Here is an 11,059-nt window from a genome sequence, read left to right as displayed (position 1 = left end):
TCTTGCGGTGCCGATGTCACGAAGAAATGCCTTTTCATAAAAAATAAAAAATAAAAAATACTGCTCTATGGCTAGCATTGAAGAAGTTACTAGTAAATAAATTGGTGGCATTAGGGCTATTAATCGCTAGTACTAGTGCATGGGGCACGATTTTCCTTATCGACAAGGACCAAACCAGATAAGATCGGGGAGCACAATATATCCATCACACCCTCCAATTTTCTGTTTCCTCCCTCAAAAACACAACAGCATGGCCTCTGCTACACTAACTCTTCTATCTCCCCTCTTCCCAAATTCTCTGAACTCTTCCCTCAAACTTAGAATCTCAACAGTGCCAAGAAATGGAAGTTCTACGTTAATGCAAGAAAACCTGAAATTCGATGAGAAAGTAAGTCTGAGGAGAGAAGTGTTGAAAGGACTCGCAATGTTGCCGCTGCTGGTGTTGGGAGCAGCTCCCGTTTCAGAAGCAAGAGAGGTGGAGGTGGGGTCTTATCTTCCTCCATCTCCCACCGACCCTTCTTTTGTTGTCTTCAAGGCCTCCCCCAAAGACACCCCAGCTCTACGTGCAGGTAATTGATATCAAGCTTCACCGCTCCAGGTTTGTTAATTGTAATTCTAACTGCTGGTTTAGTTTGTATGTGCTAATAATACTTGAAATTTAGTTAATTTGTCGCAGGAAATGTGCAGCCCTACCAGTTCCTCATTCCGCCAAGTTGGAAACAAAGTCGCGTGGCCAACATATTATCAGGCAATTACTGCCAGCCTAAGTGTGCAGAGCCTTGGGTTGAAGTGAAATTTGAAGACGAGAAGCAGGGAAAAGTGCAAGTGGTGGCATCTCCTTTGATACGTCTAACCAACAAGCCAAATGCATCAATTGAAGAAATTGGGAGCCCCGAGAAGGTGATCGCCTCTCTTGGTCCTTTTGTCACTGGAAATTCCTATGATCCTGATGAACTCCTGGAAACATCTGTTGAAAAACGTGGCGACCAGACGGTAGGTGCAAACAATCCTTTTCTCTAGCCCTTCTTCTCATTGCTAGTATATATTACTAATTTCACTACTTCTTATACTTCAATGGCTGGTACAAGGGAAACGGAAAGAGAAAGAAACATGGAGTGGAATAAATTAGTCTTTACCTGCTCATCTTTAGTTAGGGAAAAGATAAATAAAATGAGACTAAATTACACTACGCTCTCTTAGGTTTGAAACTATACTGTTTTGATTCTTACAGTTTAAAACGTAATCTGTTGGTCATATACTTTTCTCCGCTGTTTATTTTCACTCCTTTCCTTCCCTTTTCTTCCTAGTGGATGCAATGTCAATGTTTGAACATGAATCATTCAATTAAAATGAAGAAAGAACATGAGGCGTTCAAGTTGAAAATTCGAATCAAACTACTGGGTTGATTTATTGAAAGCATATGACTTCTTGGGAAGTCTTGTTTGGACATTTGACTCATTGGTTGATGTATCATTATTGTCTAGAGAGTAGAGAGTAGGGCTCCAATCCCCTTCTTCAATTAAAAAAAAAAAAAAATCAAAAGTTCAAAAAATCTAAAATAAGAATTTTGAGAGAGGATTTCAATGAGCTACAGAGGAGTTGAAATAGTATAGACAACGGTAAAGAGAGATAGATTAAACAAAAAGGTAGCCAAATTATATAGAGATATTACTAAAGCAAAGAGGCACAAATTAGGTTCAGGGATATTGTAACCATGGTTCCTTCATTCAAACTAATGCTTTATGCATGTAGATAGAAGGTTCAGGGTAATGCCCACTTCTGCTTTTGTTTCTTCTTGTTAAAACCCGTCTTCTCATTTTAAGCTTGGGGGGTTTTTGCAGTACTACAAGTATGTTCTTGAGACACCATTTGCTCTGACGGGTTCCCACAACCTTGCAAAGGCAACGGCAAAAGGAAGCACTGTTGTATTGTTTGTGGCTAGTGCAACTGATAAACAGTGGCCGACATCCCAGAAAACTCTGAAAGCCATGCTTGATTCATTTGAAGTCTAGCTCTCTGTTAGATATGTAGAAAGCAAAAACACATGTTAAATTATCATTCTCTTCTTCTTCTTCCTCTCTCAAATCATTCTGTTTATATTTGATTCACATTTATCAAATTGCAAAGTGGTAGAGGATGATACACACTGCTCTAAACCTCAATAAACCGAAGCTTTTTTCACCCTGTGCAGTGTATGACACATCTATACGGCTTTGTGGTTGATACAAGTTTCCAAGGGGAGGCTTCTTTTCATTTGAAGAGAACATTCCAAGGGTTACAACTTTAACTTTGAGTTTGTCACGACCCGAAACCTCCCTCAGACCCATGACAATCGCCGCGACGTCCCGATTGACACTCATTATCTGGAATGCCAATCGGAACCCCGCAAGGCTTATATATCAGTTTCTTTCCTTTCCTGTGAGCAATCATTGTTAAATATCGATTTTTTAGAGAATATATACTATTTTAGATCAAGAACAATCAAAATAAAATTTTCGCCACACAGGGGTATTTTGGTCATTTTTTTCTCAAAAATTTCGAAACTGGCTAAAACGTAATATACAAGTACAAAACACATAATTCATATTCAAAATGAGTTTAAAAGTCTAAAATTTTCATTTAAAACGAAATTACGGTTATTTAAATATAATAAGAAAATAAAAGAAATATTAAGAAAAATATTCTATTTTCTTATAAAACAATATTTATAGAGTTATACGTGAATAATTTTTATAACGTAAAAGCTAAATAAATTTATACATACTGAAATACAGTAAGCCAAAATATTTAATTTAATTTACAATAACAAGAGGGCCTCCGAATAAACAAAAGTAAAGAGGACTGTGAACCTACGGTTTGGAAAATGCAGATCCAATGGTAGTCCTTGATGAGATCAGCTATCTACAGTCTATACTGAACCTGAAATGGGTGGAAAGGAGGGTGGTGAGATTATAAAATTTCAATGAGTAAACAGACATTATTATAAATATCTAAAGGTGAGTAAAATGAAGGCAAGTTTAAACAACAAATTTCAACCCATTTCATAATGTTTCCAATTTATTTCTTAAACTATAAAATATTTGTAATTTACCAAAACAATTGTTAAGGCTTATGTCTTTTATTAAAACAAGGCTCAAGCCAAAATTGATCCTCGGGGATACCTTGACCGAGGCATATAACCGAGTCCGCCAAGGGTGTTAAAATATTCATACGTGAAACACATTTTTATTTTTAAAACCAGCCGTTCCTTGGCGTTGACCGAGTTACACATTCACGTGGGGGTTCGACGTGAAGTGAGCTCAATACTACCCCGGGAGTTACTCTCATCGCCTCTACAACTGGAGTAACTATATAACTGGGTTTACCGTGCCCCTCTAATAGGCAGTCCACGAAAACCCGTCACTGCAGTGACTAACCCACAAATTTTAATAAAATTTCGACAGTATAACGTGGCTTTTATTTATTTATCCAGCCTGCATAGTAAAAACAACTTACATAAATTTTCTAATGCATTCACAAAATATAGCCACATATACTCATTTCTCATAAGCCATTCCTAGGAGAATATATATTTTTCAAGTCAATTTGTAACCTCCAATTACTCAATTTCATAATCAATACAATATATTTTTATTTGTCACATTTATTCCTAAAACATCAAAAATTCCGTTTTAATCTCGTTCTCATTTCATAAAATACATAAAGGGCATTTAAAAATAAACTCTAGATAATTTACAATAATAATAAGTTTACTCACCGTTTGTACAAATCAAAAGCTTTCTAAGCGCCCCGATCACTACTCGTCGGGTACGACTTCTTTGCCTTTTCCGGAAGGCTCTCCTCCTAGACACATTACAAAAATTTACACAATTCATCACATTGATGCTAAATCACTATATAATTAACTTCAATCTTATACTAATGCACGGTATGAAATGCAATAGCCTAAAACGGCTTAAACGCGGTATTAACCTATTTTTGGCACTTTGCTCGATAAATTGCTAACGCGCTCCATTTTAGCTCTAAATCATCCCATTCTCTCTCCAACATTTCTAACCATTAAATATCAGCCAATAACCTTCTAAAAACAACAAAATCAGCTCACTCCCTTCCTTGGAAAATTCGGCCAAAAATGGGACATTAACTCGGTTAATTTTCTACTTTGTTTTTCTATCACGTTTAATCGTTTTTCATCATTTTCTCTTCATTTCCCTTAGAATAAAATCAATTCATCATCATTGTACAGCATTGAGCATCCAGCCAAAGAGTGGGTATTGTGAAAATTTAATGATTTCTTGCCCAATTTAATTTCTAAACACATTTAACTAACTAAAACTATCAATTTAACTAAAAATCAAAACCTAAAAATTTCAATTTCTCTCCCCTAGAATTTCGTCTAGACCTTGATATCACTTTTTGATCTCTCTCCTCAAGCATGCTAAATGGAAATAAAGGCATAGGAAAGGTATAAATCAAGCTAAAATCGAAAAATCTTACCGTTAGACGCGTAAATGGTCGAAAACCGTGAATTTCCCTTTGAATTTTCTTGTTTCTCTTTGGTTTTTCTTTTTTTCTTCCTTTCCTCTCTATTTCCTCTCTTGTTCTTCCTTATGGCCGGCCAGCACTTAAAATGGGGTTTAAATGGGCTGACTTTTCATTAAAATAATATTATTTCATTAAAAAAATGCCACGTGTCACTTTCCCATTGGCCCATTTTTAAAATTTCATCCATTTGTTTCCAAATTTTCACCATACACTTGTCTCACATATCCATAGCTTAGATAAAATTCTCAGACTTATCCAAAGTCTCGGTGGAGTAATTTTTGAAATTTACACTTTTACCCCCGTAAAAGTGAAAAATTACATTTTTGCCAAAAAACTGAAAAATTGCCCATAGACATATTTTTCATCCCTTATACTCATACCATTCTCCAATTTGTCAAATTTGATCTAAATTCTCTCAAAATCTCAAATTTTGTCCGTGGTTGGTAAAATTACGATTTTACCCCTACACTCCAGAAATCACCAGAATTAAACTTTTTCACTTCCTATCATTAAATTATACTCCAAATAGTTAATCTTGGTCAAAAATTTCACTCCATGATCAAATTATTATCTTAGGTGGCAAAATGACGATTTTGCCATTGAATATCAAAATTTCCAATTTTACCCCAAATTAACCCTTGAACTCTGAACAATCATTTTTTAGTCATTTATTGACTATAAAATATTAAATTTCATCCTACAATTCCTATTTGAACTAGTTCGAGGTTAAATCAACTCAAGTGTACCATTAGGTACAATACCGAGTTTCGTCTATTCTTAGGTACTTTTCCTAGCATAATAACATACTACTCAGTGCATGTATGTCATGACATGTGTTTATAGGGTCAGGTTTTACAGAGTTTCAAGATCTTAGGCTTAAAATTTTAAAGTAGAAGGTGTGGAGAATTATCTCTTTATTGTGTCAACCGCAAAGCAAAATATTTCTATATATATATATATATATATATAACATTCAGAATAAAAATTGTGATGGAAACACCAAATTCAAATACAATAATATGGAATTGCATAATAAAATGTAAGCTATTTTTGACGAGTAGAGAATATTCAAAATATTTCAAACGTTATAATTCATAATAAATGAGTTGTATAAAAAATAAAAGTGTAAGACCAAATTTTGCATATTGATTTTGGAATAAATAAAGGGATAATTTGGATTTACAAATAAAAATAAAATGAGAACTATAGTTGAGATAAGCTTTAAAAGAGATAAGTGAATCTGGTTAGATTTTTTACTTATTTCATTTTGACTCATGTTTTACATTTTATTTTTGATTTATCTCAATAATTATCTCCAAAATGATAAAAATAATTGATTTTTTGTAATGAATGTTTTTATGAATATCCATTTATATTATGCATATCTAAATTTGGATGTAAATTAGATTGGATGAAGATTGGAATTTAATCCATCTATCTAATATCTTAGTATTATCTTCATCTTGTAAATTCAATCTAGATAAAGGATTATTAACTTATAAATAGGCCCCTTCACTTTATTTGTAATTACACTTGAATAAGATCTTCTTACTCCATCTAAATACTTTCTTTTATATTTCTCTATAGTTGCTCTCTTAAGATTTATTTCATAATACGTTATCAGTACAATCCTTTGATCTCTCAAGTTTTGAAATTATTTTTCATCATCTCCAAGCTTTAAAAGGATTTACAAAAGAGGAAGAGGAGAGCATGAAAGCTCCTGATCTAGTGACAGGTTGTGTCCCATACAATGCCTATCCACTAGCAGATAGGTTGCAATTTTTAAGAAAAAAAAAGCTTTAAAAGGATTTAATTTCTAGTTGTAACAAATTAGGTAAATGACTTGTTATTTTTTTAATATTTTCATTCCCTAAAAATCAACCACAATATAAATTTTGCTATCGTATAATATATATATATATATATGTATATCTAGATTTGGATGTAAATTAGATTAAATGAATATTAAGATTTAATCCATCTATCTAGTCTCTTAGTATTATCTTCATCTTGTAAATTCAATCTAGATAAGGGGTTATTAACCTATAAATAGGCCTCTTCACTTCATTTGTAAATACACTTGAATAAGATTTTCTTGCTTCCTCTAAATACTTTCTCTCCTTCTAAGTACTTTCTTTTATCTTTCTCTATAGTTGTTTTTTTATATTTATTTCATAATATCATTATTTGGAGATAATTAATGAATTTTTCCTTCAATATACACCGTTTATCTCACCATCTTAACCATTTGTTCACTTAGCTCTAGCTATACTTGCATCCCACTATTATTCATTTCACCCCACCTTAAGCAATTTTCTTCTTCCTCTCTCTTGTGCTCTCTTCTCCACTCAATGCACTAGAGCCCTTGTCGTTCGATGATAGTTAGGCAAGTGTCTTGGTTTAGACTCAAGTTCACTTTAGGCTAGAAAGTAGAGACCAAGCCCTAATCTAGAAAGTCCAAAAGAGCCTAGACTAGCTCAGAAGTTCTAAAAGGTTTAGATGAGCCCAAAAAATCCAAATGACCCTGAAAGGTCTAAACTGGCCCAAATGATGTTAGGACAAGTTTGTAACAAGATTGCAATAGCTATGAAAATTTAAATTTTTTTCCATCATCACCATAATACTTTGGTTTGTTCAACATAGAAAACTCAAACTACAAGAAAGAATATAGTAATACCTTTGAACTTTTTGATTCTACTTCAATATAGTTCGAAACCCTAAAAGCTAAAATCTCCAAGCACCAAGAGCAATGATTGTCCCAACCCATAAGTTGCCTAAATGTCTAGCTTATAATGGTGATCCATAACAATGGCTAGTGAGAAAATTTTTGAGGGAAGGGAGTGTATAGAGATACATTATGTTCTTTTAAGCATGTCATTTTAGTAAAATGCTTTCTTTATCTTTATGTTTATAATTGTCATCATTAACTAATGAGATTAATGTTGGGAAAGACCATGCAATCATAACTAGTGAGAATGATGCTAATTAGGTACAAACCAGATATGTTATTTATTCATCAACAAAACTACAGACAATTAAGACTAGAATGGTTCAGATATTGTGGGGAAAAGGTATAATTAGTAGAAAAGCAGTGTGTTCAACAAGAAGATTGGGGTTTTCATATGCATATGGAGAGAGGAATTTTTTGAGTTGTCTGAATGTATTGAGAATATATATTTTATTTTCTTAGTAAGAAAGGTTAGAAAAATGGGTAGAGTATGTGGGTTCGTAATGTCTACGCTTTTAATGAGGAAACAACAAAAACACTGTGTGTGTAACACCCCTTAATTGTTGATGTAAACTAAGAATGATTTATGAAATATGTGGAGTCTTGAGGACATTGATAATAGGATATGTATGCCTAGTGTTTAAGAGTGTATATATTGACACTTAGGCAAATTTGAAGAAATATGTGATGAATCCCATAATTTAAGGTTTTAATCTAAGTTTGATGTTGTGTTTGTGGATTTATATGTGTATGTGATTAAGTTAAATGAACAATTTGAGGTGTGATATTAACAAGGAATGATTTTGGGGTGTTAAACCTAAATTTTTAGAAGTTTTGAAAGCTTAGAACTACCTACAGGGGTGAAAGTATAAATACATACCTTAATGTATCGATACATTCTTGGTAAGATGAACAACAAAGGCCCCAGGAAGCATAGTCTATTGATACCTTTGAGAATGTATTGATAGATTTGGCTAAAGATGAACATGTATCGATACATTGTCTAAATGTATCAATACATTTGAAGTAGAAAACACTCAGGGCCTTTTTGCCCGAAATGTATTGATACATTGCCCCAATATATCTATACATTCATTTGAAATTAGGGCAAATGTATCGATATATGAGAGAGGAAAAACAAAAATAAAAAGGGATTTTGGGCCAAATCACCCAACCCTTTCTCTCAACTTTTTCTTTCTCTTTTTCTCTCTAGAAACCCGAAACCCTAAAGCCCCAAATGGATTTTTTAAGTAATTTGAAGCTATTTGGAGCTTAAGAAACCATTATGGAGGTAAGATTTAATGTTTTTACTGATTATTTTTCAATTTAATTTATTAATAACTTCGAATCTAACTTTTCTCCAAATTTGGTATGCTTCCCTTTTTGGCTTAGATTGAGTAATTTGAGAGCTAAGACTCGTGCAATCTAACTTCCAAGGTACAGGTTTAGCTCATTAATGAAGAATTTAAGCTTGAATAGTTGGAGTGCTAAGATTTAGTTAATTGTATGAAAAATTGGCATTTTTCAAAGGCTAGGAATAATTAACCTTTTGATGTTCTGATGTGTTTGAAGGGGGAAATTGAGTTAATCGACTCATTGGCAAGCTAGACAATGATTGGAGGCTAAGGATCGGAGCTTGGTTAGGAATGCCTCTTATTGTCACTATGAGTGGGATTTAAGCTAAATGCATGTGATGCATAACGCACTATAAGTGAGTTGCATTAGTACTAGATTTTGTACATAGGCCTAGATGAATGAACCTAGGCTAGAGAACAATATATGTGTATATGTATATATGTGAATTTTGTGTGATTGTACTGTGATGTGAGCCACATAGGTAGCCTATGTTGTGTAAGCTTGAACTAAGAGGCTTGTAGGCAATGTTGAACCCCTATAAGTGGATTACCCTAAGTGATTGGTATGTCAAGGCAATTTGATTGCATGAGGCCTTGGATACTTAGAGGAACCTAGAATTTAATCGAGGTTAAGACGATTAAAGCGTGATATATGTGAATTGAGGTTTGATACAAAAAATGTGAATGATAAAGGCATAATGGTCTTAATTGTGGATTCGTACCTCTGTCTGAGGGATAAATTTTGGACATTGATTTGATTTGTGGATGAGTGGAGTTCGATGCCTTGTGACTATGTTCGTGCCTCAAGGACGACGGTAAGCAGGGGTGGTATTTGATATCTAGCTTGTGATTCTCATCTGCAGTATACAATGCCATCGATTGGGAGATTACTATGATTGATGATTGTGATGCAACTTGCGTGAGAATACTCTGGGTGATGCCGACCATTGGGAGATTTCTTTGGTTGATGACTTTAACGTTTCACTAACTACTTCGGTGTTAAGCGTGATTTGTTTTTTTGTCAACGACTTTGGCCCTGTGCGTGCCTTGATTTTTCGCTGACTAGCCACCGAGCGTAATTTGATTATGTCCAAGGAAGAACCACTCATTGATTTGATTCGTGTATGGCGTGAGATAGCCGTGAGAGGCTTAGATAAAGGTGATATGATTTTGATGTGATACTCTAGCGACTAATGTATGCCATGGAGAATGATTTGAATAACTTTGATCGGCTTCAAAGGTGAGCCTAACGATATGTGAGATGATTTTTGGAGACATTGAGGATGATGATATGCCTTCATATTGGAGATTTAGGGATAATGATATGCCTTATATTTGGATATGTTTGCTATAACATTTAGTTGCACAGAAAGTGCATATAATTTGTATATCTATTTTATATAAACATATATGATTTTGTTTATCTGCATCACTCACTGAGTATTACAGTACTCATCCATTTATACACCATATGCAGATAAATAGGCCACAAAGGAGCATGCCAAAAATGATCTGTAGACAGACCGATTTTGGCATCCAGTAGGTCTTCCATTTTGGTCACTCCGTTGAGTCTGTCAACACCTTCTGTTGTGGATAATGTGTCTAGGCATTGAGTGCCATGTCATGTTGTGTATCAAGGGTTAATATGTATGAACCCGTTTGGATGGCCAACATATGGCTATATAAATATTTGTATGGAAATAAAGCCAAAGATGTTGTATTTGACTCGAATTTATTATGAATATTTGATGATCGAATATCTTGGCTTATGTATGTTTAAATATGAACTCTGAGGATTAGTCGGGTCTAGTGGGCTTGCTTGCTGGGCTCATGCACCGGTCATGGCCCTTTGGTTTGGGTTGTGATGTGTGGGAAGAGTTGTTAGGGATCATGGGTAGTAAGGATGCGTTGTGGTGCCTAAGTGGAGATTTTAACAATATACGATATGAGCATGAAAAAACAAGTAAAGGGGAGATTGGTAGATTTGTAATAGCTTTTAAGGAATTTATTGATGAATTGGCATTGGTGGATCTGCCGCTTACTAGAGCCAAATTTATATGGTGTGGAAATTGTGGCAGATGGGTGTTTAGTCATCTTGATAGATTTTTATTAAAGATGGACTAGATGGATTACTTTTTGAATATTATCCAACAATGTCTTTCGAGTCCTTTTTCATATCATAACCCGATGATTTTGAGGTCTAAAAAAGTTGATTGGGGTCCAAAGCCTTTTATGATCTTCAATTATTAGATGGATGAGAAAAGCCTCAAAGAGGTGGTCAACAAGCATGAGGAATGTGATGGTCAGGAATAACGAACAAATAAAGGGATTTGGGACAAACTTAAAGGTCTGAAAACAAAAATCAAAGAATGGAAATCTCAAGTTGTTGGCAATACACAACAACAAATTTAGTGTCTTGAGGAAGAAATCC

General features: G+C 34.2%; 1 protein-coding gene and 1 long non-coding RNA gene across 2 annotated transcripts; one reads left to right on the top strand and one right to left on the bottom strand.

Annotated features, from left to right (window-relative positions):
* Positions 1-174: 174 nt before the first annotated feature.
* On the top strand, positions 175-2,181 carry PPD6 (thylakoid lumenal protein (Mog1/PsbP/DUF1795-like photosystem II reaction center PsbP family protein)). The gene is made up of 3 exons (XM_007028198.3): positions 175-569; positions 677-993; positions 1,842-2,181. Exons 1-3 carry the CDS (start codon positions 251-253, stop codon positions 2,010-2,012), a joined length of 807 nt encoding a protein of 268 aa, XP_007028260.3. The 5' UTR covers positions 175-250; the 3' UTR covers positions 2,013-2,181.
* Positions 2,182-2,882: 701 nt separating this feature from the next.
* Positions 2,883-4,554, bottom strand: LOC148762515 (uncharacterized). The gene is made up of 3 exons (XR_016026280.1): positions 4,498-4,554; positions 3,758-3,843; positions 2,883-2,919 (listed from the first exon to the last, which is right to left on the bottom strand). It is a non-coding gene; the product is annotated as an uncharacterized LOC148762515 (long non-coding RNA).
* Between the last annotated feature and the right edge of the window lie 6,505 nt (positions 4,555-11,059).

The sequence above is a fragment of the Theobroma cacao genome, chromosome 5, assembly GCF_053813885.1.
Source record: "Theobroma cacao isolate CCN51 chromosome 5, ASM5381388v1, whole genome shotgun sequence".
In the NCBI taxonomy this organism is placed as follows: domain Eukaryota; kingdom Viridiplantae; phylum Streptophyta; class Magnoliopsida; order Malvales; family Malvaceae; genus Theobroma; species Theobroma cacao.
This window is presented reverse-complemented; position numbering and strand designations above follow the sequence as displayed.